At 50.5% G+C, this 25,598-nt stretch overlaps 1 protein-coding gene across 1 annotated transcript in view; it reads left to right on the plus strand.

Annotated features, from left to right (window-relative positions):
• The window catches only part of LOC123481276 (glutamate receptor ionotropic, NMDA 2B-like), a gene marked incomplete at its 3' end in the record, with an annotated part of 41,219 nt that extends 15,969 nt beyond the window's left edge, over window positions 1–25,250 (plus strand). The window contains exons 2-4 of the mRNA XM_045219868.1: window positions 17,039–17,182; window positions 17,590–17,860; window positions 25,058–25,250. Coding sequence (XP_045075803.1) covers window positions 17,039–17,182; window positions 17,590–17,860; window positions 25,058–25,250 — 608 coding nt within the window. The remainder of the gene's footprint in view (window positions 1–17,038; window positions 17,183–17,589; window positions 17,861–25,057) is intronic.
• Between the last annotated feature and the right edge of the window lie 348 nt (window positions 25,251–25,598).

Raw genomic sequence — 25,598 nt, forward strand, 5'->3', positions numbered from 1 at the left:
ACTGTCCATTTGTAGCTTGTTTTTGGTCGCAGGTCCAGGAATGGCTGTAGGATTGCAATATTTACCTGGAGCTAACCCTGCAGATAACACTACTGGGTGATCTGAAAAGTCATAGTCAATCGATCAATACTTTTAGCAAAAACGTTTATTTTCAATTTACAATCTGTAGAAACAATGAGAATAGAAGGGTTCAGAACTTTTGTGAAACATCACAGAACAGTTGAAAAATATATGGCAAATAGAAATCCAATATGGATAGTTAAGAGATCGATGGGAGGTGTTGAATGGAGCTGAAGGTTGGGACTAATAACAACTAACAATAACTAATAACAACAAGATAACTAATGTAAAGCATACTGTGTCCATAATAAGTATATAGGTTATAGGTTGAGAGCTTTTGTTGAAAGAGCACAGTTTGAAAGATATGGCATATAGAAGCAAACCGGATGGACATCATGAAAATGATCAGAGAGGTTGAGGGTAGAGGAAGTTCAGGAGTAAAAACAAACAAAATATAATTATTGTAAAATTGACTGTGTCCATAAAATGTATATAGTATGTATAAACTGGAAGTAGAGGCCTTAGCGTTGTTGTTCACTAGTTTACTCCAATTAGGGAAGGGGTGGTGGGGTTGGAAAGTAATAAAGGGAAATATATTTTTTAAAAGGATATGTGTATATATATGTATGTATGTGTATATGTATGTGTATGTATGTATGTATGTATGTATGTATGTATGTATATATATATATATATATATATATATATATATATATATATAAATATATATAAACTAAGCAAAAAAAAACGTCCTCTCACTGTCAACTGTGTTTATTTTCAGCAAACTTAACATGTGTAAATATTTGTATGAACATAACAAGATTCAACAACTGAGACATAAACTGAACAAGTTCCACAGACATGTTGTAGAACGATCCCGGCTGTCTGAGTCGGGTCCTGGTCGTAATGTCTCAGTTTCCCGAGGGTTCGGGAACGCTCCGAGAGCGCTCTGGTTTCCGCACCTGCTTCCCATTAGCAATCTGCACACCTGGGCCTAATCAGCACCTTTCTTAGCTCTGGCCCAACATCCAGTTCCTGCCGGATCGTTAGCCTGAACAGTAGGTGTTCTGTGTATCAGTTTAGAAGCGTTCTAGCGTGAGTTTTGTTATTTTGTACTTTGTTGAGTTTTTGTGTTCTTACCTCCGTTTTTGTTCCACCTGCAGTCACACGTCCGGAACCTTCCTCACCTCTGCCTGATGGTCGGCGGCTGCCGAGCCATCACTGGACCCAGTACAGCACCCCCAACTACTCAACCACGCCGCCCGCTCTGTCCCTGGATTATACTGCACCTTTTGTCGTATCTAATAAACCCTCACCTTCGTTCAACTCTCCTTGTCCTGGTCTGCTTTTGGGTTCTGGCTGAGGGAACTGTGACAGAAACGATCCCGCCAAATATGAACCCAGCGGACCTGGACTCTGATTCGCCATGCCATTACCCAGCAGGAGAAGATGTTGGGCCATCATTAGCATGGTACTACAGGAGATCGCGTTGTCAGTTCGAACCTTTCTACCGCCTGACGGAGGTCAGAACCAACGCCAGTGTCCGGTGGAGGACTCACTACGGTTTCACCCATCTCGCCTGCCGCTTCTGAAGTTGTGTCCTCCGTGAGCCCAAGGTTCCGCGCGGATAAATATGAGGGGGAGCTGGGAAGATGCCGTTCCTTCCTTATGCAGTGTGGATTAGTGTTCGATCTACAGCCCTACTCTTATGCCACTGACAAGGCTAGGATAGCCTTTTTGATTGAGTTGCTGCGTGGTCGGAGCTGGAGTGGGCTTCAGCCGTTTGGGAACGACAGGATCCCTGCATGGCTTCACTACCAGGGGTTCACGGCCGAGATGAGGAAGCTCTTCGACCATTCCGTCCGAGGGAGGGGACGCGCTAGGCGTCTGTTTTCTCTTCACCAAGGAACTTCTTAGCGTGGCGACTTCGTGATCGGTTCAAGACGTTGGCTGTAGAGAGTGGGTGGACGCAGGAGTTTGTGCAAAGCGGCCTTTTACCAGGGCCTGTCGGAGCAGCTCAAGGATGAGTTGATCTCCTATCCGGAGCCTAGTGACCTAGACAGCTTGGTAGTCTTGTCTATTCGGGTGGATAATCGAGTCCGAGAGCGAAGGAGGGAGAAGCAATGGGGTCCGTCCAATCGATCAGCTTCTCAGTTCCCAGTCGGATCGGGTGGTGGACCAGAACACGTCGATCATTCTCCACCACTAAGGATTAGTGGGAGAGGACCTCTCCCGATTCTGAACCCATGCAAGTGGGGGCGGCATCGGGTTAACCAAGGAGGGCGTCAACATAGACGTAACACCAACTGCTGCTCTACTGTGGTCGCTCGGGACATTACATCTCCACTTGTTCCCGGTCGTCAAACTGCCCGGCTCGCAAAGTTGGGAGGACTTTTTGGCGGGCCAGTTTCAATCCTCTCGAGTACCTCTGTCAGACCCCGCTTCCCGGCTACCCTTGTGAACAGGAATCGAGCTTAGCGCTTAACGCTTTTATCGATTCAGGTGCGATGGAAGCTTTCTTGATGCCGAGTTGGTGGAACAGCTGGGGCTTTCCAAGGAGCAATTGCGGAAGCCATTGGCGACCACTCTGAACGGCAGTAGTCTGGCACGTATCACGGTGAAGACGGAACCGGTTAAGATGCGGTTGTCGGGGAATCATTCGGAGATGATTTCATTTTTCATTCTGCCGTCTTCCCATGTTCCTCTGGTCCTTGGATACCCCTGGCTGAAGGAACACAATCCCACGTTCGATTGGGCGACGGGCAAGGTAACGAGTTGGAGCCTTGATTGTCATGCTAACTGTCTCAAGACTGCCTGCCCCCATTCGGTTCCCAGTCAGGTGATTGAGGCTAAACCCCCAGATTTGTCCCTGGTTCCCGAGACATATCACGATTTGGGGAAGTTTTCAGTAAGAAGAAGGCTCTGTCACTTCCTCCCCACCCGACCATATGATTGTGCCATCAACCTGGTTCCTGGAGCTGTCTACCCCAAGGGAAGGTTATACAGTATCTCCCGACCTGAACGTGAGGCGTTGGAGACCTACATCAAGGAGTCCCTAGCTGCTGGTCTCGTTCGTCCCTCGTCATCACCCCTGGGGGCAGGATTCTTCTTTGTGGGAAAGAAGGATGGCTCCTTCGACGTGTATTGATTATCGGAGGTTGAATGACATCACGGTCAAGAACAAGTATCCCCTGCCCTTGATGAGTTCTGCCTTCGACTCCTTACAGGGTCGCTACGGTGTTCACTAAGCTGGACCTACGCAATGCGATCACCTGGTCCGGATCAGAGGGGGACGAGTGGTTGCGGGTTTCAATACACCGGGGTCACTTAGGTATCAGGTGATGCCGTTTGGACCCTGACCAATGCTCCAGCGGTATTCCAGAGTATGGTGAACGACGTCCTGAGAGATATATCGGTCTCTTCGTGTTTGTTTACCTGGATGACATTCTGATCTTCTCGAAGGAACCTTCCGACTCACGTCCAGCATGTCCGGCAGGTTCTGCAGCGATTGTTGGAGAATCGTCTGTTCGTGAAGGCCGAGAGTGCGAGTTTCACGCCCACACTACATCCTTTTCGGGTACATCATCTCCAGGGGTGAGATTAGGATGGATCAGGAGAAGGGTATTAGAGCGGTTCTGGAATGGATCCAGCCCCGGTGCAAGATTGCAACTCCAGAGATTTTTGGGGTTTGCGAATTTCTACCGCGAGATTCATCCGGGATTATAGCCGTGTGGCCGCTCCGTTAACTGCCTTGACTTCCAGTATCAGGACCTTCAAGTGGAATCCGGAGGCGGATCGAGCGTTTCTGGATTTGAAGAGGCGATTCCTGAACGCCGATTCTCTCTCAACCGGACACGGCCCGTCCAGTTCGTGCGTTGAAGTGGACGCGTCTGATGTGGGAGTTAGCGCCATCCTGTCGCAGCGATGCTCCACGGACAGTAAACTCCATCCCTGCGCCTACTACTCGTCGGCTTTCGCCTGCGAGGAATTACGATGGGTAACCGGGAGCTTCTCGCGGTGAAACTTGCCTTGGAGGAGTGGCGCCACTGGTTGGAGGGGCGGAGCAACCGTTTATTGTCTGGACTGACCACAAGAATCTTGCTTACCGTGCAATCGGCTAAGCGTCTCAACTCCCGTCAGGCCAGGTGGGCGTTGTTTTGACGATTCAAGTTTGCCCTGACGTTCCGACCTGGATCTGAACGGCAAGGCGGACGCCTTGTCCCGGATGTTCTCCAAGACGGAGGAGAGTGGGTCCAAGACCCGAAACTATTCTCCCCCGGAACTGCGTCGTGGGAGCAGGATGTGGAAGATTGAGGGAGGAGGTGCTGGCGGCCCTTCGGACTCAGCCCGGTCCTCGGTACCACCCGGTCGGTTGTTTGTGCCTGAGTCGGTTCGTCCTGCTGTCCTCAAATGGTCCCACGCGCCAGCAAGATGGCTTGTCACCCGGCGTGGCTCGGACTATAGGCGTTTCTTCGCAGAGCGTTTTGGTGGCCTGCCATGGCCGAGATACTCGGGGTTTTGTTGCTGCCTGTCCATGTGTGTGCGAGAATAAGAGTACCATCGGCCCAGCTCTGGACTACTTCACCCCCTTCCTATTCCCCGGCGTCCATGGTCGCATCTGGCCCTGGACTTCGTCGGGGTTGCCCGCCTCTGAGGGGAACACGGTCGTTCTGACTATCGTGGACAGATTCAGGTTCGCCCACTTTGTGCCTATTGCCAAGCTTCCCTCTGCCTCGGAGGCATCCGAGATCCTGGTTAGGGAGGTTTTCAGGGTCCACGGTTTGCCCAGTGATATCGTTTCCGACCGTGGCCCTCAGTTTTACCTCTGCTGTCTGAAGTCCTTCTGTTTGGCCATTGGAGCTACAGTCAGTCTCACATCTGGTTTTCACCCCCAATCCAATGGTCAGGCGGAGTGAGAGCCAACCAGAAGATGGAATCCACGCTACGCTGTCTGGTCTCTTCCAACCCCACCTCCTGGGCCTCTCAGTTGCCTTGGGTTGAGTATGCCCACAATACTCTCCCCTACATCTGCCACTGGGATGTCTCCCTTCCAGTGCCTGTATGGCTACCAACCTCCCCTGTTCCCTTCTCAGGAGAAGGAGCTCTCAGTGCCTTCTGTTCAGGCCCATATTCGGCGTGGCCACCGGACCTGGCATCGGGCCAGAAAGGCACTCCTTAGAGGTTCGGACCGGTATCAGCTCCAGGCGAATCGTCGCCGGATACCCGCTCCACCTATACCATCGGAGATAGGGTTTGGTTGGCCACACGGGGATCTTCCGTTACGGACTGAGTCTAGGAAGTTGTTACCGAAGTTTATTGGTCCGTTTGTGGTGGAGAAGGTAATCAATCCAGTAGCAGTGCGACTCAAACTACCGAGGACGCTCAGAGTCCATCCCACCTTTCATGTCTCCTGCCTCAAGCCTGTCTTCCTCAGTCCTCTGTTGCCTCCTCCGCCTCCTCCTCCTCCTCCTCGGATGATCGGGAGGTGGTCCTGCCTACACGGTGCGTCGCATTATGGATTCCAGACGGCGGGGCCGGGGTTTCCAGTATCTCGTGGACTGGGAGGGGTATGGTCCCTGAAGAGAGGTTGGATTCCAGTGGTCGACAGGTCCTAGATACGGATCTCATCAGGGACTTTTACCGCCTCATCCTGGCGCTCCGGGGAGTCCGCCCGGTGGCGTTCAGTCGGAGGGGGTACTGTAGCGATCCCGGCTGTCTGAGTCGGGTCCTGGTCGTAATCTCCAGTTTCCCGAGGGTTCGGGAACGCCTCCGGGACGCTCTGGTTTCAGCCTGCTTCCCATTAGCAATCTGCACACCTGGGCCTAATCAGCACCTTTCTTAGGCTCTGGCCCCAACATCCAGTTCCTGCCGGATCGTTAGCCTAAACAGTAGGTGTTCTGTGTATCAGTTTAGAGCGTTCTAGCGTGAGTTTTGTTATTTTGTACTTTGTTGAGTTTTTGTGTTCTTACCTCCGTTTTTGTTCCACCTGCAGTCCCGTCCGGAACCTTCACCTTCGCCTGGTGGTCGGCGGCTGCCGAGCCGTCACTGGACCCAGTACAGCACCCCCCAACTACTCAACCACGCCGCCCGCTCTGTCCCTGATTATACTGCACCTTTTGTCGTATCTAATAAACCCTCACCTTCGTTCAACTCTCCTTGTCCTGGTCTGCTTTTGGGTTCTGGCTGAGGGAACTGTGACACATGTGACTAACAGAAATTGAATAATATGTCCCTGAACAAAGGGGGGGGTCAAAATCAAAAGTAACAGTCAGTACCTGGTGTGGCCACCAGCTGCATTAAGTACTGCATTGCATCTCCTCCTCATGGACTGCACCAGATTTGCCAGTTCTTGCTGTGAGATGTTACCCCACTCTTCCACCAAGGCACCTGCAAGTTCCTGACATTTCTGGGGGGAATGGCCCTAACCCTCACCCTCCGATCCAACAGGCCCAGATGTGCTCAATGGGATTGAGGTCCGGGCTCTTCGATGGCCATGGCAGAACACTGACATTCCTGTCTTGCAGGATATCACGCACAGAACGAGCAGTATGGCTGGTGGCATTGTCATGCTGGAGGGTCATGTCAGGATGAACCTGCAGGAAGGGTACCACATGAGGGAGGAGGATGTCTTCCCTGTAATGCACAGCGTTGAGATTGCCTGCAATGACAACAAGCTCAGTCCGATGATGCTGTGACACACCGCCCCAGACCATGACGGACCCTCCACCTCCAAATCGATCCCGCTCCAGTGTACAGGCCTTGGTGTAACGCTCATTCCTTCAATGATAAACGCGAATCCGACCATCACCCCTGGTGAGACCAAACCGCGACTCGTCAGTGAAGAGCATTTTTTGCCAGTCCTGTCTGGTCCAGCGACGATGGATTTGTGCCCATAGGTGACGTTGTTGCCTTACAACAGGCCTACAAGCCCTCAGTCCAGCCTCTCTCAGCCTATTGCGGACAGTCTGAGCACTGATGGGGGATTGTGCGTTCCGGTGTAACTTCGGGCAGTTGTTGTTGCCATCCTGTACCTGTCCCGCAGGGTGTGATGTTCGGATGTACCGATCCTGTGCAGATGTTGTTAATGTGGTCTGCCGCTGCGAGGGACGATCAGCTGTCCGTCCTGTCTCCCTGTAGCGCTGTCTTAGGCGTCTCAGTACGGACATTGCAATTTATTGCCCTGGCCACATCTGCAGTCCTCATGCCTCCTTGCAGCATGCCTAAGGCACGTTCACGCAGATGAGCAGGGACCCTGGGCATCTTTCTTTTGGTGTTTTTCAGAGTCAGTAGAAAGGCCTCTTTAGTGTCCTAAGTTTTCATAACTGTGACCTTAATTGCCTACCGTCTATAAGCTGTTAGTGTCTTAACAACCGTTCCACAGGTGCATGTTCATTAATTGTTTATGGTTCATTGAACAAGCATGGGAAACAGTGTTTAAACCCTTTACAATGAAGATCTGTGAAGTTATTTGGATTTTTACGAATTATCTTTGAAAGACAGGGTCCTGAAAAAGGGACGTTTCTTTTTTTGCTGAGTTTATATATATTTACGAGAAAAAAAACATATGGGTGATTGGAAGTGATGCAGACAATTACATTGATGGAAGTTACAATCTATCTGCAATATTAAAGCTGATCTACCCCCTAAAAAATAAAAATAATACTTATAATACTTTAAGTAGTTTTGGGGCAATTCCATGGTAACCGAATTACGCTGAGACACTTTAAAATGGATATAAAATAAAAACCATTGATTTCAAAGTTTAGCAAACCATAGAACTCTATGCACAAGGACTACTTTTAACAATTTCCACTGAAAATGTAACAAAAACACATTTACAGGAATAACTGTGCAAATACAAAGTTTGGTAACAGAATAAAACTGAGGGAGTCTTTACTATAATTCTGTTACCAAACTTTGCACCTGCACAGTTTTCCCAGTAAATGTTTATTTATTTACTGTGTAAATTGTTCAAAGTAGTCATTATGCATAAGCGTTGTCAGCGATCGTTTACTGATGAGACAGACCAGGCGCAGCGTGATAGCGTACATTTTATTACTGTACTTAACGCGACACAAAACAACAAACAAACGATACGTGAAGTCTAGGTTACACAAAACAAACCTTTACGGAACAAGATCCCACCCAGACTGGTGCCAAACGGCTGCTAAGTATGGTCCCCAATCAGAGACAACGAGCTACAGCTGCCTCTGATTGGGAACCACCCTAGCCAACATAGATCTACCACGATCTAGAAAACACAACATAGAAAAATATGACATAGAAACTCCAAACCCTGGCTCAACATTTAAGAGTCCCCCAGAGCCAGGGCGTGACAGTACCCCAAAGGCGCGGACTGCGGCCGCGACACCAAACACAACAGGGTAGGGGGCCGGGTGGGCATTCCGCCTCGGAGGTGGATCCGGCTCCGGCGTGACCACCACTTTCTCTCCACCTCCCGTTGCGCCCCTGGTCTGGTCTGGCACCGCTGACTGGAGCTGGACCCGGCGACGGTGGATCGATCTGTACAGGCTCCGGACTGGAGCCGCTGGCGGAGCTGGACTGGGCACCGGTGGGCGGATTGCTCTGGCTCGGAGTGGATCCGCTGGCCGGGAGCTGGACTGGGCACCGGTGGGCGGATTGCTCTGGCTCGGAGTGGAGAAGCTGACCAGTGCGGACCAGGCACCGGTGGAACAGGCACGGGCCGTGCGGACTGGACACACGCACCACTGGCTTGGTGCGGGTAGCGGAGCGGGCCGGACCGGGCTGGCGGCGCGCACCACTTGCTTGGTGCGGGAGCAGGGACGCGGGCGGACCGGGCTGACGACGCGCTCACTGGCTGGTGCGGGGAGCAGGAGCGGGCCGGACCGGGCTGGCGGCCGCGCACCACTGGCTTGGCGCGGGGACAGGAACAGGCCGGACCCGGGCTGGCAACGCGCACCACTGTCTTGGTGCGACGGACAGGAACAGGCCGGGCTGGACTAGGAACACGCACCACTGGCTCGGTGCGGGGAGCAGGAACAGGCCGGACCGGGCTGGCGACGCGCACCACTGGCTTGGTGCGAGGGGCAGAACAGGCCGGACCGGGCTGGCGGCGCGCACCACTGGCTTGAGTGCGAGGACAGGAACAGGCCGGACCGGGCTGGCGGCGCGCACCACTGGCTTGGTGCGAGGGACAGGAACAGGCCTGGCTGGACTGGGAACACGCACCACTGGCTTGGTGCGGGGAGCAGGAACAGGCCGGGCTGGACTGGGAACACGCACCACTGGCTTGGTGCGGGGAGCCGGGGCGGGCCGGGCCGGACTGTGGAGGCGGACTGGAGGTCTGGAGCGAAGAGCTGACAAACCCGTCCTGGCTGAATGCCTACTTCCACATAATACGTGTGAGGCATCATCACAGGACGTACGGGGCTGTGCACTCGTACTGGCGCTACAGCACGTGGCACTGGCGCAGGATATACGGGACCGGAGGCGTACTGGAGACCACGAGCGTTGAGCCGGCACACCCCGTCCTGGCTGAATGCCCATCTTTGCACGACACGTGCGTGGTGCTAGCACAGGGCGTACAGGACTGTGCCGGAACACTTCGCGGCACAGTACGTGGCTCCGCATAACACGGAGCCTGCCCAGTCACACGCTTCCTAGCCTGAGTACGGGGAGTTGGCTCTGCTCTAACCCTAGGCTCCGCCAACCACCCTTTTAGCCCCCCAAAAATTTTTGTGGGGCTGTCTCTCGGGCTTCCTCCTCGGCCGGTACCCTCTGCGTTGCCGCTGCTCCTCTCTATAGCGCGCCTCCACAGTCTCCTCCCAAGGACGCCGATCCATTCCGGCCTGAATCTCCTCCCAAGTCCAGGATCCCTTCCCGTCCAGGATCTCCTCCCAGGTCCAGGCTGTCTGTTTCTGGACACGCTGCTTGGTCCTCTTTTGGTGGGATCTTCTGTCACGATCGTTTACTGATGAGACGGACCAAGGCGCAGCGTGATAAGCGTACATTTTATTACGTACTTAACACGACACAAAACAACAAACAAACGATACGTGAAGTCCTAGGTTACACAAAACAAACCTTTACGGAACAAGATCCCACCCAGACTGGTGCCAAACGGCTGCCTAAGTATGGTCCCCAATCAGAGACAACGAGCTACAGCTGCCTCTGATTGGGAACCACCCTGACCAACATAGATCTACACGATCTAGAAAACACAACATAGAAAATATGACATAGAAACTCCACACCCTGGCTCAACATTTAAGAGTCCCCAGAGCCAGGGCGTGACAGCGTTGTATAGTTTGTTAAACTTTGTTTGGCATACATTTGAACAAATCTGAGTCTTAGCGTAATTCTGTTACCATGGAAAGTAACTTGAAGTTAACACATATTCAGTATGCTGTATGTGGCCCATTGCAGTAAATGAACCTACCATTCTGGTGTTGAAAGCACCCTGATATGAAGATAATTTAACAAGTATATCTACTGGGGTCAAGTCCTGGTCACTCTATTTTTTATTATAGCTATAAAGGTTTGGAAGGATCTCTTCAATGTTTTACATCATTTAGTTTTATTCTACACTGTCCCATTTCATTAAAATATAATTTTAGATTTCATCCATGTGTATGTCAGCTATAACAAAGTAACCCTCTTTTTCACTCTCTACCCTTTCTCCTGCTATCTCTTCCTCTCCCCCGCTCCGTCTGTTCTTCTTTTCAAATTCATTTCAAAGGTGAACTTTATTGGCTTATTGGCATGACTGCTGTGTTGCCAAAGCAGATGAACACTGGATCAGCAGCACATCACTGTAGTGCAGTCTCCTTTAATCCCCCCTACACCTCTCTCCCTCTCTCTCTCCCTCTCTCTCTTCCTTTCTCTCTCTCTCCCTCTCTCCCTCCCTCTCACATTCAGGTTCAAAAGAGTCTTTATTGGCATGACATGGTTATACACGTAGTCGTCCGGTGTTAACACACAGCTAGTGCAATAACGACAACCTCTTTCTCTCTTTCTCTCACTATGTTCTGTCTTTCTCTTTTTCGATGTTCTCTCTTTCTCTCTCTCCAATAATACTTCTCTAATGTATATTGTCTGTGTACTGTGCAGTATGTGTGTGAGAGAGAGAGAAAGAGAGAGATATGAGGGAAGAGAGAGAGAGGAGAGATGAAGGGAGAGAGAGAATAGATGGGTGGGAATTAAACATTCCTGATGGTGGAAAGGAGGTTGCTGGGTTTATGGGTTGATGACATTAATGGGCCATTGTTCCATTTACATATTGAGCTAGTATGTGTGTGTGTTGGAATGGGAGACAGAAAAAGGAAAATATGAGAGGTGTCCTGTTGTCCCACTTCACAGACAGAGTCAGACAAAGACAGAGAGTTAACATGGGAGCGATACTCTTAACAATTCATGAGTCCAGTGGCAGGTTTGATGCTCTCCCACCAGAACCTAAAAAACCACAGCAGACACATGCCTTGTAGGAGTTTTGTCAGCCAGCCATGGCCCAAGGGCACGTTAATGTGCCAGTGTCACGTCTGGCAGAACGAGGGCACACACACACACAGGACAAGCGACCTGACCATGGCATGGCAAGGGGGCCGTGGTGGTAGCAGTGATTTAAAGAGGAGGAGGAGGGGTCTTGGGTGGCTCTGTGACAAAGCAAAGTGAGAGGCAGCTAGGGAAGGAGGATGGAGTTGGTAGATTGGCTTATTGTCTTACCCTGTCTTGTAACATGTTCTGCTTTGGAAATACTCCTGTCATGCCAATTAATTTTAATCGGGCTAAATGGAGGGAGCACGGGTAAGGAGAAGCTGAGAGGGAGGGAGGAAGACAAGAAAGAGAAAGAGGGTGGTCTTTTCACACTGACGGTGACGGAGAGCGTGCTTACAACATATTGCCTAAAAAATAACACACAGAAAGGCTGCCCATGAGGTGGGGATGTGTTCTGGGTGCAGGGTTAAGGGTGGAGGCTGACCACTGCCCTGCTCTGCCGTGTGTGTCTGTGTGTGTCTGTGTGTGTCTGTGTGTGTCTGTGTGTGTGTGTGTGTGTGTGTGTGTGTGTGTGTGTGTGTGTGTGTGTGTGTGTGTGTGTGTGTGTGTGTGTGTGTGTGTGTGTGTGTGTGTGTGTGTGTGTGTGTGTGTGTGTGTGTGTGTGTGAGAGCGAGCGAGCGCATTGAGGCAAACCTCGTGTTACCTCCAGCTCTGTGGGTGCTGGCACGGGGAGTCAGTGTCTGTTAGCGCAGCGACGTCTGAGTGTGAAGTGGTGCGATGCGGCCACAGCATGACCATGGCTCAGGGCCTGGTGTGGTGGAGAAAGAGGACAGGTGACATTTAGGATGAGGGCAGAGAGAGAGGTAGTGAAATAAAGAAAGAAAGAAAGAAAGAAAGAGAGAGAGAGAGAGAGAGAGAGAGAGAAGAGAGAGAGAGAGAGAGAGAGAGAGAGAGAGGACGTGCAGCAAGGGAATGACATTGGCCGCCTGTAAAGGACTAACCTGCTGTAAGACCAGGATTTTGAGTGCATGTCATGACCACAGGAGATGTTGTGGGCCGATCAGTGCTTCTGCAGCTTTTTTATTAAGACAGAGCTGGAACGTCAAACTGCTGCAGCCCTCAGTGGGTTGCCGTCTAAACCTAGACAAGAAATGGGCCATAGAGAAACGATCTGTGTGAGTTAAGTGGTTCGGGTTTCAGTCAGCTAACGTCTCATGTCGAGAGGCAAAACAAAGAGCTCTCTGTTTTTTTCTTTGGTCTTCCGTTCGTTCCTCTTCTATTTTCCCTGGAAGGGCTGCTGCGACGGGTGGTTACATTATAATCAGAATCATGTTAGGGGCAAAATTAGTCAAATATTTTAATCAAGACCTGGGATTTTTTAATTAGGGTTCAAAAAGTTGTTAGAATAAGGTCAGCACTAATTAGGTGATGGTCTGACAAATATGAGAACTAATTAAGTCTGCATGTGTTTGATTAAAGATAAGGAGGTTTTTATGATAAGAAATATGAAGCATGAGAGCAGAGAAGAGAGAGGAAGAGAGGCAGGTCTGATTGAGGTAGAGATAATACTGAGTGAGAGAGCTGGAGAGAGACAGAGAGAGAGAGACAGAATGAGACACAAGTGATTTTTTGATTATATATTCTGAGTGCATTATTTGTGTTCATATCAGCATGTTTGATTGGACGATTCTGTTAGCTATAATGTACTTTATGAGTTGTTTTTTGTGTGTGTATCCTGCACTGTAGATTTTAAACAAGCTAGTCTTCTAGCAAGACCTAGCGGGTTCTCTTTCCTCTCCCTCTCTCTTGCTCTGCTCACTCTCTCTCTCTCTCTCTCTCCCCCGCTCTCTCTCTCTCTCTCTCTCTCTCTCTCTCTCTCTCTCTCTCTCTCTCTCTCTCTCTCTCTCTCGCTCTCTCTCTCTCTCCATCTTGCTCTCCTGCCTCGCTCTTGCATCTCTACCACATCAGGCAGTGCAGAGCAGCAGTCAATAGCAACCCCCCTCGCTCACTTTATAATATATATAATAATATATAATTGCTCACTATATGTCCGCTGCAGAGAGACAAGAGAGAGAATGAGAAAACGATTTTTGATCAGTCATGGAAATAAATGTGCTGAAAACATATTGGCTCACTATTTAAAAAGAAGATAGAGAACAAGCTGGATGAAAATACAGGAGTTTTGGCGCAGGTACTGCCGACTAGCGCTAGGTAACGCTACCTAGAAAATATGTACAGTGGGGAGAACAAGTATTTGATACACTGCCGATTTTGCAGGTTTTCCTACTTACAAAGCATGTAGAGGTCTGTAATTTTTATCATAGGTACACTTCAACTGTGAGAGATGGAATCTAAAACAAAAATCCAGAAAATCATATTGTATGATTTTTAAGTAATTAATTTGCATTTTATTGCATGACATAAGTATTTGATCACCTACCAACCAGTAAGAATTCCGGCTCTCACAGACCTGTTAGTTTTTCTTTAGAAGCCCTCCTGTTCTCCACTCATTACCTGTATTAGCTGCACCTGTTTGAACTCGTTACCTGTATAAAAGACACCTGTCCACACACTCAATCAAACAGACTCCAACCTCTCCCACAATGGCCAAGACCAGAGAGCTGTGTAAGGACATCAGGGATAAAATTGTAGACCTGCACAAGGCTGGGATGGGCTACAGGACAATAGGCATGCAGCTTGGTGAGAAGGCAACAACTGTTGGCGCAATTATTAGAAAATGGAAGAAGTTCAAGATGACGGTCAATCACTCTCGGTCTGGGGCTCCATGCAAGATCTCACCTCGTGGGGCATCAATGATCATGAGGAAGGTGAGGGATCAGCCCCAGAACTAACGGCAGGACCTGGTCAATGACCTGAAGAGAGCTGGGACCACGGTCTCAAAGACAACCATTAGTAACACACTACGCCGTCATGGATTAAAATCCTGCAGCGCCACGCAAGGTCCCCCTGCTCAAGCCAGCGCATGTCCAGGCCCGTCTGAAGTTTGCCAATGACCATCTGGATGATCCGGAAGAGGAATGGGAGAAGGTCATGTGGTCTGATGAGACAAGAATAGAGCTTTTGGTCTAAACTCCACTCGCCGTGTTTGGAGGAAGAAGAAGGATGAGTACAACCCCAAGAACACCATCCCAACCGTGAAGCATGGAGGTGGAAACATCATTCTTTGGGGATGCTTTTCTGCAAAGGGGACAGGACGACTGCACCGTTGGGGGAGGATGGATGGGGCCATGTATCGCGAGATCTTGGCCAACAACCTCCTTCCCTCAGTAAGATCATTGAAGATGGGTCGTGGCTGGGTCTTCCAGCATGACAACGACCCGAAACACACAGCCAGGGCAACTAAGGAGTGGCTCCGTAGAAGCATCTCAAGGTCCTGGAGTGGCCTAGCCAGTCTCCAGACCTGAACCCAATAGAAAATCTTTGGAGGGAGCTGAAAGTCCGTATTGCCCAGAGACAGCCCCGAAACCTGAAGGATCTGGAGAAGGTCTGTATGGAGGAGTGGGCCAAAATCCCTGCTGCAGTGTGTGCAAACCTGGTCAAGACCTACAGGAAACGTATGATCTCTGTAATTGCAAACAAAGCTTTCTGTACCAAATATTAAGTTCTGCTTTTCTGATGTATCAAATACTTATGTCATGCAATAAAATGCAAATTAATTATTTAAAAAGTCATACAATGTGATTTTCTGGATTTTGTTTTAGATTCCGTCTCTCACAGTTGAAGTGTACCTATGATAAAAATTACAGACCTCTACATGCTTTGTAAGTAGGAAAACCTGCAAAATCGGCAGTGTATCAAATACTTGTTCTCCCCACTGTATATATTTCTTATTTACTTGGAGTCAAACTATCAATATAATATTGTCCAAAAATAATATTGCGATATGTAACTGTATCGGTTATTCCCCCTCAACACTACTGTCAGGGCTGCTGGCTGCTGCTGCGAGGAGGGCACACATCTGCATCATGTCTGTTCCTGACAGCACCAATCGGCTGTGGGTTAGCAGCTGTGGCTGGCGCTGCCCTGACTCCCTGGCCCGCTGCTGCTCACTCACTCTGCAGTCTGCACCAGGTCACAGCCCACCAGCCCCCCCCCCCATACTCACCTTCTCTCACTATTCTATTGCTCTCTCTGACTCATTTCTCTCCCTCCTTAATTTTCTCTCAATTCCTCTCTCTTTTACCCTCTTCATTCCTCACCCAGCTTACTCTCTCTGTCTCCATCTCTCTCTACCTTTATCTCTCTGTGTTGTTCCCTCTCTCCTCCTATTATTCAGCCTCTGTGTTGTTCCATCTCTCCTCCTGTTGTTCAGCCTCTGTGTTGTTCCCTCTCTCCTCCTGTTATTCAGCCTCTGTGTTGTTCCCTCTCTCCCCCTGTTATTCAGCCTCTGTGTTGCAGTCCAGTACAGTAGACTGCAGTGGCTGCTTGGGACAGACAGAGACACACTCCCTCCTTAGGCATTTTAATGTGTGCTAATCGATACCCCAGCGCTCTGGGAGGTGATCATTCGGACTGACCTTAATTATTGTTGCTGTAAATGAAGTGTAGTCTTTATTTGGCTCTGGGTCCCTTTCTCTCTCCCTTTCTCTCTCTTTCTCTTCTCCTCTTTTTTTTGCTAATGAAAATTCTGCAGACCTCTAGCTCTCTGAATGACTGCACGGGCCAGTACATTAACACTGCTCTTAGAAAGAGAGGAGGGGAGCTGCAGGGGACCATGTGGAGGAGGGGGGCTGGAAATTCAATTATAACTGTGTCCTGGCAGTAATTTCACTGGAATAAATGGGACAGGGAGTGGGAGAGGAGATAGAGAGAGATCACAGGAGAGAGGGACATGAAAAAGAAAGTGGCAAAAGGGGATGAGATGGGATGAAGGTAGTGTGTAGAGGGACAAATGGACGAGGGCTAGGGGTCAATCGTGGCTTAGTGGAGAGGAGGGTACAGTGGAAATGTATTATCCAAAGACTTGCAAAACACTGACTTAGACGTGGAATATACTGTTGTGGAGTATACTGTTGTGGAATATACTGTTTATTCACGGTTATTATGTACATGTACTGTATATCATATATAAGTGACAAACACACACAGCATACTTATTCACCCCTTTCCGCTGTGCCATTTCAATGGTATAGTCTGATCTCATTCATGCGGAAACAAGGTAACGGATCAACCCATGTGCGTCCCCTGGGTTGTGGAGGTTAGGCTTTGATGTTGAGTGAAGCACGGATTCCTAAGCCAAAGAGATTTCAATACCCTGCCCGGCTGACAGATACGTCTGATTTTACACTCTGACGCACTCTGACGCACACAGAAAAACACGGCCGCGCACACACACACACACACACACACACACATACAGTATTGGGGAAAAAACTGCAGAGTGTTGTCTAGACAACTCCTCTCCCTTGATTACAGTCCAGTTCAATATTAAATGTAAATGTGTAGCATAGCATTACTAACCCCGACTCTTCTGTTCCCCCAGGATGACAACTCTATGTTCTTCCAGTTCGGCCCGTCCATCGAGCAGCAGGCCTCGGTCATGCTCAACATCATGGAGGAGTACGACTGGTACATCTTCTCCATCGTCACCACATACTACCCCGGATACCTGGACTTTGTCACCAAGGTAACTCACCAACACAAGCCCTCATGACAGTGTAGCTCTCTCTTTTTCACCCCTTCATTTGAATACTGCCACCAGGCAATCTATGAGCAGATTCTAACGTCACTGTAGACTTATAGTCTTAACTTCTAGGATAGTGGTAGGAAGGCAACTACTAAGCCGACGGCTAATCTCAACATGTTCATGTAGTCAGGAAGTGTCAGTAGGTATTTAAATACTGTTACGTCGAGAGCAATCAGATTGGCCTTGTCAAATAGCCCTTCAGCCCTCTCACACACCTCTATCTTCCTCCATGTCGTTGAACACACTTTTTGTGATAACTCAATATTACAGATGATCATGCCCAACTCTATCTCTCAACCACCTACCTCTTCCTCCCTGGTCTCTCCATCCCTTCCTGTACCCTGTAGATCCGGAGCACCATAGAGAACAGCTTTGTGGGCTGGGAGCTGGAGGAGGTTCTGCTGCTCGACATGTCAGTGGACGATGGAGACTCTAAGATCCAGAACCAGCTGAAGAAGCTGCAGAGCCCTGTCATCCTGCTGTACTGCACTAAGGAGGAGGCCAACACCATCTTCGAAGTGGCCCACTCCGTAGGGATCACGGGCTACGGCTACACCTGGATCGTCCCCTCGCTGGTGGCTGGGGACGCTGAAGTGATCCCTGCCGAGTTCCCTACAGGTTGGTTTGGAATAACTTCTATGTGATTTATCTCCATTTAAAGTGTGTGATTGGTTGTTGTTTTGCTGTTGATTTATAGTTGGGAAGATGTGGGACCAGGTAGCTGGTACTGATCAAATCCTAACCTGAAATCCATGCACGAAATGCTAATTTTTTGGCAAAATCTTACATTGATATTTCTGCATGATTTACGATAAATGGAAGTTAGTCACGCGCATGTCAAATTGACAGATATGGCCCTTAATAATTTATTACCATGTCAGCTATGTAAATCATTTGATGTGTGATGGTCGAGTGGGCGAGGTATTGTACATGTTTTTCTGCAGGTTTTAACTGTCCCTTGAGTAGATTTGTCCTGCACATTAGGCAGTGACAGATGGGAGATACTGCATGAATTAAGGGTGTTTTGTGTCAAACTGTCAAAATAAACACTTCAGTTTATCACTGTTTGATGAATTTACAGTATAGGCCTTACAGTAACCTTCAGAATGTGAATTGTCTCACGAAGTTCATATTGCTAGCACATATAGGCCTACACCTTTAATGGAGAACTTACCAACTAATTGAGAGTAAAAATAATGTGGTACGCGACATAGTTAAGGCCTGGTGTTTGCGATGGTTCAGTGTGCAGCCAAGGTGCACGCTAACATGCTAATTTGCTAACAGACACGCTAAATCCTTTTCGGCCATGTTTGATGGCCTCCAATCCTCATAGGTAATTCCACTGATGCATTCCTTAAGTGGCACTCTGGGGAGCTACAGTATCTCACCTCCTCCCCCTTTCTCCTCCTCCTCCTCCTCCTCCTCCTCCTCTATCCCTCTCTTCTCCTCCTCTGCCTCTAACCCTCTCTCTTTCGCAATTAACTTAAACACACTTCTCATGATGCACAGATATTGCTAACATTTAGCATGTGACCCTCCTAATCTTACATCACAGACAATAATGAGCTGTCTGGCACTAATGGCCTGGTTTTGTAATCAGGTCCCCCAATCAACAGTTAGAATGAGAAGGAGGGGAGGTTGAGTAGAGGGCTACTGCAGTTCAAATGGAAGGACAAGGGGTCTGGTTCTCAGATCACAAGAGCTCATACACCTCCAAGTCAACGCCACTGACCCCATCTTCCTGTTTACCCCCATCGCCAAGGGAGATGAGATTGTCTATTTTGTTGCGACATTTTCCTCATGTCCTGAGATGGACATGTCCCATTGGCTGCCAACCAACCCTTTCCACTAGCATGCACACTAGTTCTATATTATAATTTTTGTAGGGTGAATATAAAAGCCTTGAGAAAGTATCAACAGAGTGTGACATTAGATATGGTCCTGGAAGGACTGAGCTGTCATCCCAGTGTCACGGATTCTGCCGAGGCTGCTCCTCCTCCTTGCTCGGGCAGGCTTCGGCATTCGTCGTCCCCTGAGTGCTAGCTACTGCCGTTCGATGTTATCAGTGTTTGTTTAGTTTTGTCTGTATTGTTTACACCTGTTCGTCATTATGTTTAATTGTTTCCCTTATATTACCCCTGTCTCTCATCAGGACATTGTGTGTGATTGTTTTTCCCTTCACGGTTGTCATTTTAGTGAGTGGGTTATTTCCTCCCTGCGTGGAGTTATTTCTGTGTTCTTTTGGATCCTTATCGGATTAAAGTACGTGTCCGAGAGTTCTGTGTCCTGCGCCTGACTTCTTTTACCGCATCTCACCGACAGTCGTGACAGAATCACACCTTAACATGGAGTCAGCAGGAGCGACGGCACCGACTGGATCACTCGAGGAGCGCGTCCTACAACAGGCAGCGATGCTCCAAAATCTTGGTGCCGCTATGGATAACGTTATGAACACTTTGGGACGATGGGAGAGAGGAGGTTTGCCCACATCTCCTCCAACGATACCACCACCATCGGCTACTCCTATCGTCTCACATCCGAGTCCAGTGGGATTCGGCTCTCGCTCCCGAGGGGCTTATGATGGCACCGCAGCCGGGTGTCAGGTTTCCTGCTCCAGGTGTAACTTTACCTGGCAACCATTCACCGGCACCCTCGGGATAGGAGCGTGTCCGCCCTCATCTCCTGTCTGTCCGGCAAGGCACTGGAGTGGGCCAACGCCCGAGTGGGGGGGATAGATGCCGCTACTGTGAACTATACGGAGTTCACCCGCCGCTTCAGGGCAGTGTTGATCATCCCCGGAGGGCGGCGGGTGAGCGTCTATTCCCACCTCAGACAGGGGAGGAGGAGCGCGCAGGAATTCGCACTGGACTTCCGGACTCTGGCTGCCAATTCGGGATGAAATGAGAGGGCCCTCATCGACCACTACAGGTGTAGCTAAGAGAGGGCGTTCGTCGAGAGCTGGCCTGCAGGGACACCAACCTAAGCTTCGATCAGCTGGTGGACATGTCGTTCGCCTGGATACCCTGTTGGCTACCCGCGGGACGTCCGGCGCTGGGGCCGTCCATTTCCATCCCCCAGCACCTCCGAGCCGAGCCCTATGGAGCTTGGGGGTGCTGGTAGTAGGGGAGGCCAGGAAGGAGGCTGTCCCCTGCACCAACTGTGGCCGCCGAGGACACACGGCGGTTCGGTGCTGGGGAGGGTCTCCTCGAGTTCGAGGCAGCAGGCAGCGCACTGATGAGTCATTCCCGGTGAGTAAGGTCCCAACTCACCCAGAGCTCTCTGCTGTTCATATGTGTATCCAAGCTATGTTTCCAGAAGTTTCTTCTTACTCCCAGCATAAGGCGCTAGTCGATTCGGCGCAGCTGGGAATTTTATCGATCGCCATTTCTCATATAAGTTAGGAATCCCTATATTACCAGTCGATGTGCCCTTCCCTATCCATGCCCTAGATAGCCAGCCTTTGGGGTCGGGATTGATTAGGGAGGTCACAGCGCCACTGAAGATGAAAACGCAGAAGGGTCATGAGGAGACTATACAGTTGTATTTAATTGACTCTCCTGTGTTTCCAGTGGTGTTGGGACTTCCCTGGTTAATATCTCATGACCCCAACATTTCATGGCAACAGAGGGCTCTCAAGGGATTGTCTGATCAGTGTGTGGGGCGGTGTGTAGGTGTTTCCATAGGGGCAACGACGGTGGAGAGTCCGAACCAAATGCCCACAATGCACATTCCTCCTGAGTATGCCGATTTGGCAAGCGCCTTCTTAAGAAGGCGACTCAATTACCACCTCATCGACAGGGGGATTGTGCGATAGACCTCCAGGTTGGCGCTGCGCTCCCTCGAAGCCATGTGTATCCTCTGTCTCAGGAGGAGACGGCTGCTATGGAGACATACGTCGCCGAATCCTTGAGACAGGGATACATACGGCCATCCACTTCTCCTGCATCCTCAAGTTTCTTTTTTGTGAAGAAGAAGGATGGGGGTTTACGCCCGTGTATTGATTACCGTGGTCTCAATCAGATCACTATTAAATACAGGTATCCTCTCCCTCTGATTGCTAGTATGACGGAGTCATTACACGGGGCGTGCTTCTTCACAAAATTGGATCTCAGGAGCGCTTACAACCTGGTGCGCATTCGGGAGGGAGATGAGTGGAAGACAGCACTCAGTACCACCTCGGGTCACTATGAGTACCTTGTCATGCCATACGGTCTAATGAATGCTCCTTCAGTCTTCCAATCATTTGTAGACGAGATTTTCCGGGATTTGCATGGACAGGGGGTAGTGGTGTATATTGATGACATTCTGATATACTCCGCTACACGTACCGAGCATGTGTCCCTGGTACGTCGGGTGCTGGGTAGACTGTTGGAGCATGATCTGTATGTGAAGGCAGAGAAATGTCTGTTTTTCCAGGAGTCCATCTCCTTCCTGGGACACCGGTTGTCTGCGTCAGGGGTGGAGATGGAGATTGACCAGCGTTTCAGCCGTGCGTATTGGCAGACTCCAACTACAGTAAAGGAGGTGCAGCGTTTTTGCCAATTACTACCGGAGGTTTATCCGGGGGTTTTGGACAGGTAGCAGCTCCCCATTACCTCCCTGCTAAAGGGGGCCCGGTGCGTTGCAGGTGGTCGGCTGAGGCGGACAGGGCGTTTAGTCATTTGAAGGACCTGTTCACCTCGGCTCCGGTTGCTGGCACATCCGGATCCCTCTTTGGTGTTCCAAGTCGAGGTGGATGCGTCCGAGGCGGGATCGGTGCTATACTGTCTCAGCGCTCGGGCACGCCTCCAAAACTCTGCCCCTGTGCTTTCTATTCTAAGAAGCTCAGTCCGGCGGAACGCAATTATGACGTGGGGGACAGGGAGCTGCTAGCTGTGGTCCAGGCCCTGAAGGTGTGGAGACATTGGCTTGAGGGGGCTAACCACCCTTTTCTCATTCTGACTGACCATCGTAACCTGGAGTACATCCGGGCAGCGAAGAGACTGAACCTCGGGCTAGGTGGGCCATGTTTCTTGCCCGGTTTGTCTTTAAGATCACGTATATCCCAGGGTCACAGAACGTTAAGGCAGATGCCCTGTCCCGACGATATGACACAGAGGAGAGGTCCATTGAGCCCACTCCCATACTACCGGAGTCTTGTCTCGTGGCACCGGTGGTGGGGAGGTCGACACGGAAATCGAGCGGGCGTTACGTACCGACCATTCTCCCCCAGAGTGTCCAGAGGGACGGAGGTACGTACCGCTCGAGGTCCGTGACCGACTGATTTATTGGGCTGACACGTCACCCTCCTCTGGTCATCCTAGTATTGGTCGGACGGTGCACTGTCTTAGCGGGAAGTACTGGTGGCCCACCTTAGCTAAGGACGTGAGGGTTTACGTTTCTTCCTGCTCGGTGTGCGCCCAGTGTAAGGCGCCTAGACACCTGCCCAGAGGGAAGTTACAACCTCTCCCGTTCCACAACGGCCGTGGTCTCACCTGTCTGTGGATTTTGTCACGGACCTTCCCCCTCCCAGGGGGAATACCACGATCTTGGTCGTTGTGGATCGGTTTTCTAAGGCCTGCCGTCTCATCCCTATGCCAGGTCTTCCTACAGCCCTACAAACGGCCGAAGCCCTGTTTACTCACGTTTTCCGGCACTACGGGGTGCCTGAGGATATAGTGTCTGATCGGGGTCCCCAGTTCACCTCTAGAGTGTGGAGGGCGTTTATGGAACGTTTGTGGGTCTCGATCAGCCTTACCTCGGGTTTTCACTCTGAGAGTAATGGTCAGGTGGAGAGAGTAAACCAAGATGTGGGTAGGTTTCTGAGGTCCTACTGCCAGGACCGGCAGGAGGAGTGGTCGGGGTATATTCCCTGGGCAGAGATAGCCCAAAACTCACTCCGCCACTCCTCCACTAATCTCACTCCTTTCCAGTGTGTGTTGGGCTATCAGCCGGTTCTGGCACCCTGGCATCAGAGCCAGATCGAGGCTCCTGCGGTGGATGAATGGTTTCGGCACTCGGAGGAGACATGGAACGCTGCGCACGTCCATCTGCAGCGGGCCATCAGGCGGCAAGCGGCGCCCGATCGCCACCGCAGTGAGGGTCCGGTTTATGCACCGGGAGATCGGGTCTGGCTCTCGACCAGAAACCTGCCCCTTCACCTACCCTGCCGGAAGCTGGGCCGGCGGTTTGTGGGGCCATTCCTGAGGAGATTGAACAAGGTATGTTATAGGTTACAGCTGCCTGTTAATTATCGCATTAACCCCTCGTTCCATGTGTCTCTCCTCAGGCCGGTGGTAGCTGGTCCACTCCAGGAGAATGAGGTACGAGAGGCCCCTCCGCCCCCACTAGACATCGAAGGGGCTCCGGCGTACTCAGTCCGTTCCATCGTGGATTCGAGGCGTCGGATGGGGGGTCTGCAGTATCTCGTGGAGTGGGAGGGGTACGGTCCGGAGGAACGGTGCTGGGTCCCTAGGAGGGACATCCTAGATCCCTCCCTGTTGACAGAGTTCCACCGGAGTCACCCGACTTCGCCCTGCTCCGCGTCCTCTGGCCGTCCCCGAGGCCGGGTCGGGGGGGTACTGTCACGGATTCTGCCGAGGCTGCTCCTCCTCCTTGCTCGGGCAGGCTTCGGCGTTCGTCGTCCCGGAGTACTAGCTACTGCCGTTCGATGTTATCGGTGTTTGTTTAGTTTTGTCTGTATTGTTTACACCTGTTCGTCATTATGTTTAATTGTTTCCCTTATATTACCCCTGTCTCTCATCAGGACATTGTGTGTGATTGTTTTTCCCTTCACGGTTGTCATTTTAGTGAGCGGGTTATTTCTTCCCTGCGTGGAGTTATTTCTGTGTTCTTTTGGATCCTTATCGGATTAAAGTACGTGTCCGAGAGTTCTGTGTCCTGCGCCTGACTTCTTTTATCGCATCTCACCGACAGTCGTGACACCCAGAGCCCCGTGGGTCTACAGGTTGGATGCTGTCTGTCTATTTCTGTCCAGTTGCCTGGTAATGGATTGGCCAGTCCCTGTCAAGCGGGCCGGAGCAGACAGAGAGGGCGTGAGGATGCAGTTTGACTGAGAAGAGAGGAGAGGGGTGGCTGTCAGTGGTGTGTGGCGCACGCCTCATAGTGTGTTTAGCCCCTTGATTGAGTCCATTGCGTGCAGAACCACTCTTCCTCGGCTCTCTTTCTCTATCTCCCTCCTGTCACTGTCTCCTCTGTCGACTGTATATTATGGATCTTTCTCTCTCTATCTGCTCTCCCTTTCTCTCTATCTGATCTCCCTTTCTCTCTATCTGCTCTCCCTTTCTCTCTATATGCTCTCCCTTTCTCTCTATATGCTCTCCCTTTCTCTCTATCTGCTCTCCCTTTCTCTCTTTCTGCTCTCCCTTTCTCTCTATCTGCTCTCCCTTTCTCTCTTTCTGCTCTCCCTTTCTCTATACCTGCTCTCCCTTTCTCTCTATCTGCTCTCCTTTTCTCTCTATCTGCTCTCCCTTTCTCTCTATCTGCTCTCCCTTTCTCTCTATCTGCTCTCCCTTTCTCTCTTTCTGCTCTCCTTTTCTCTCTATCTGCTCTCCCTTTCTCTCTTTCTGCTCTCCCTTTCTCTCTTTCTGCTCTCCCTTTCTCTCTTTCTGCTCTCCCTTTCTCTCTATCTGCTCTCCCTTTCTTTCTTTCTGCTCTCCCTTTCTCTATATCTGCTCTCCCTTTCTCTCTTTCTGCTCTCCCTTTCTTCCTATTCCCCCTCAATATATCTGTTTCTGCCTCTTCCCTCATTTCTCTCTCTCTCTTGCTCTCTCTATCCACCCCGTCCTTCTCATTTCTTTCTCTGTCTCTCTACAGGTTTAATCTCTGTGTCGTATGACGAGTGGGACTACGGCCTGGAGGCCCGCGTGCGTGATGGGGTGGCCGTCATCGCCATGGCAACCTCCACCATGATGCTGGACAGAGGGGCACACACCCTGATGAAGTCTGAGTGCCACGGCGCCACAGACAAGAAAGGGCCCATTGCTGGGAACCCCAACGAAGTGCTCAGGTAAATCTGGGGCAGATCACCTATCAACCCTATGAAATCGAACAACTCTTTCAACATCTGCACACACAAAGAGTAATACACACATCTCCCTCCCAAAACAGCCCCCCTCCGCCTGCTGCACCCCCACACCCGGACCCTCTCCTTTCCTCTGCTGGGCCTTTTGAACTCGTTGTGATGCGGAGCATTCTGCCGCGCTTTGCTTTGCCAGCTCTTTAATTGGTCCCAGTGGCGTTTCAGTCTGAGAACAGTAGCCCCGTTGCGCTGCTCTGTGGAACTGAGCGTGGTGTTGTATTCCGGGGCAGTTCCACCCTACTCTGCGTTTTGCCACTCTGCCTCTATGTGTTTGGG

Source organism: Coregonus clupeaformis, unplaced genomic scaffold (assembly GCF_020615455.1).
Source record: "Coregonus clupeaformis isolate EN_2021a unplaced genomic scaffold, ASM2061545v1 scaf2842, whole genome shotgun sequence".
Taxonomy (NCBI): Eukaryota; Metazoa; Chordata; class Actinopteri; order Salmoniformes; family Salmonidae; genus Coregonus; species Coregonus clupeaformis.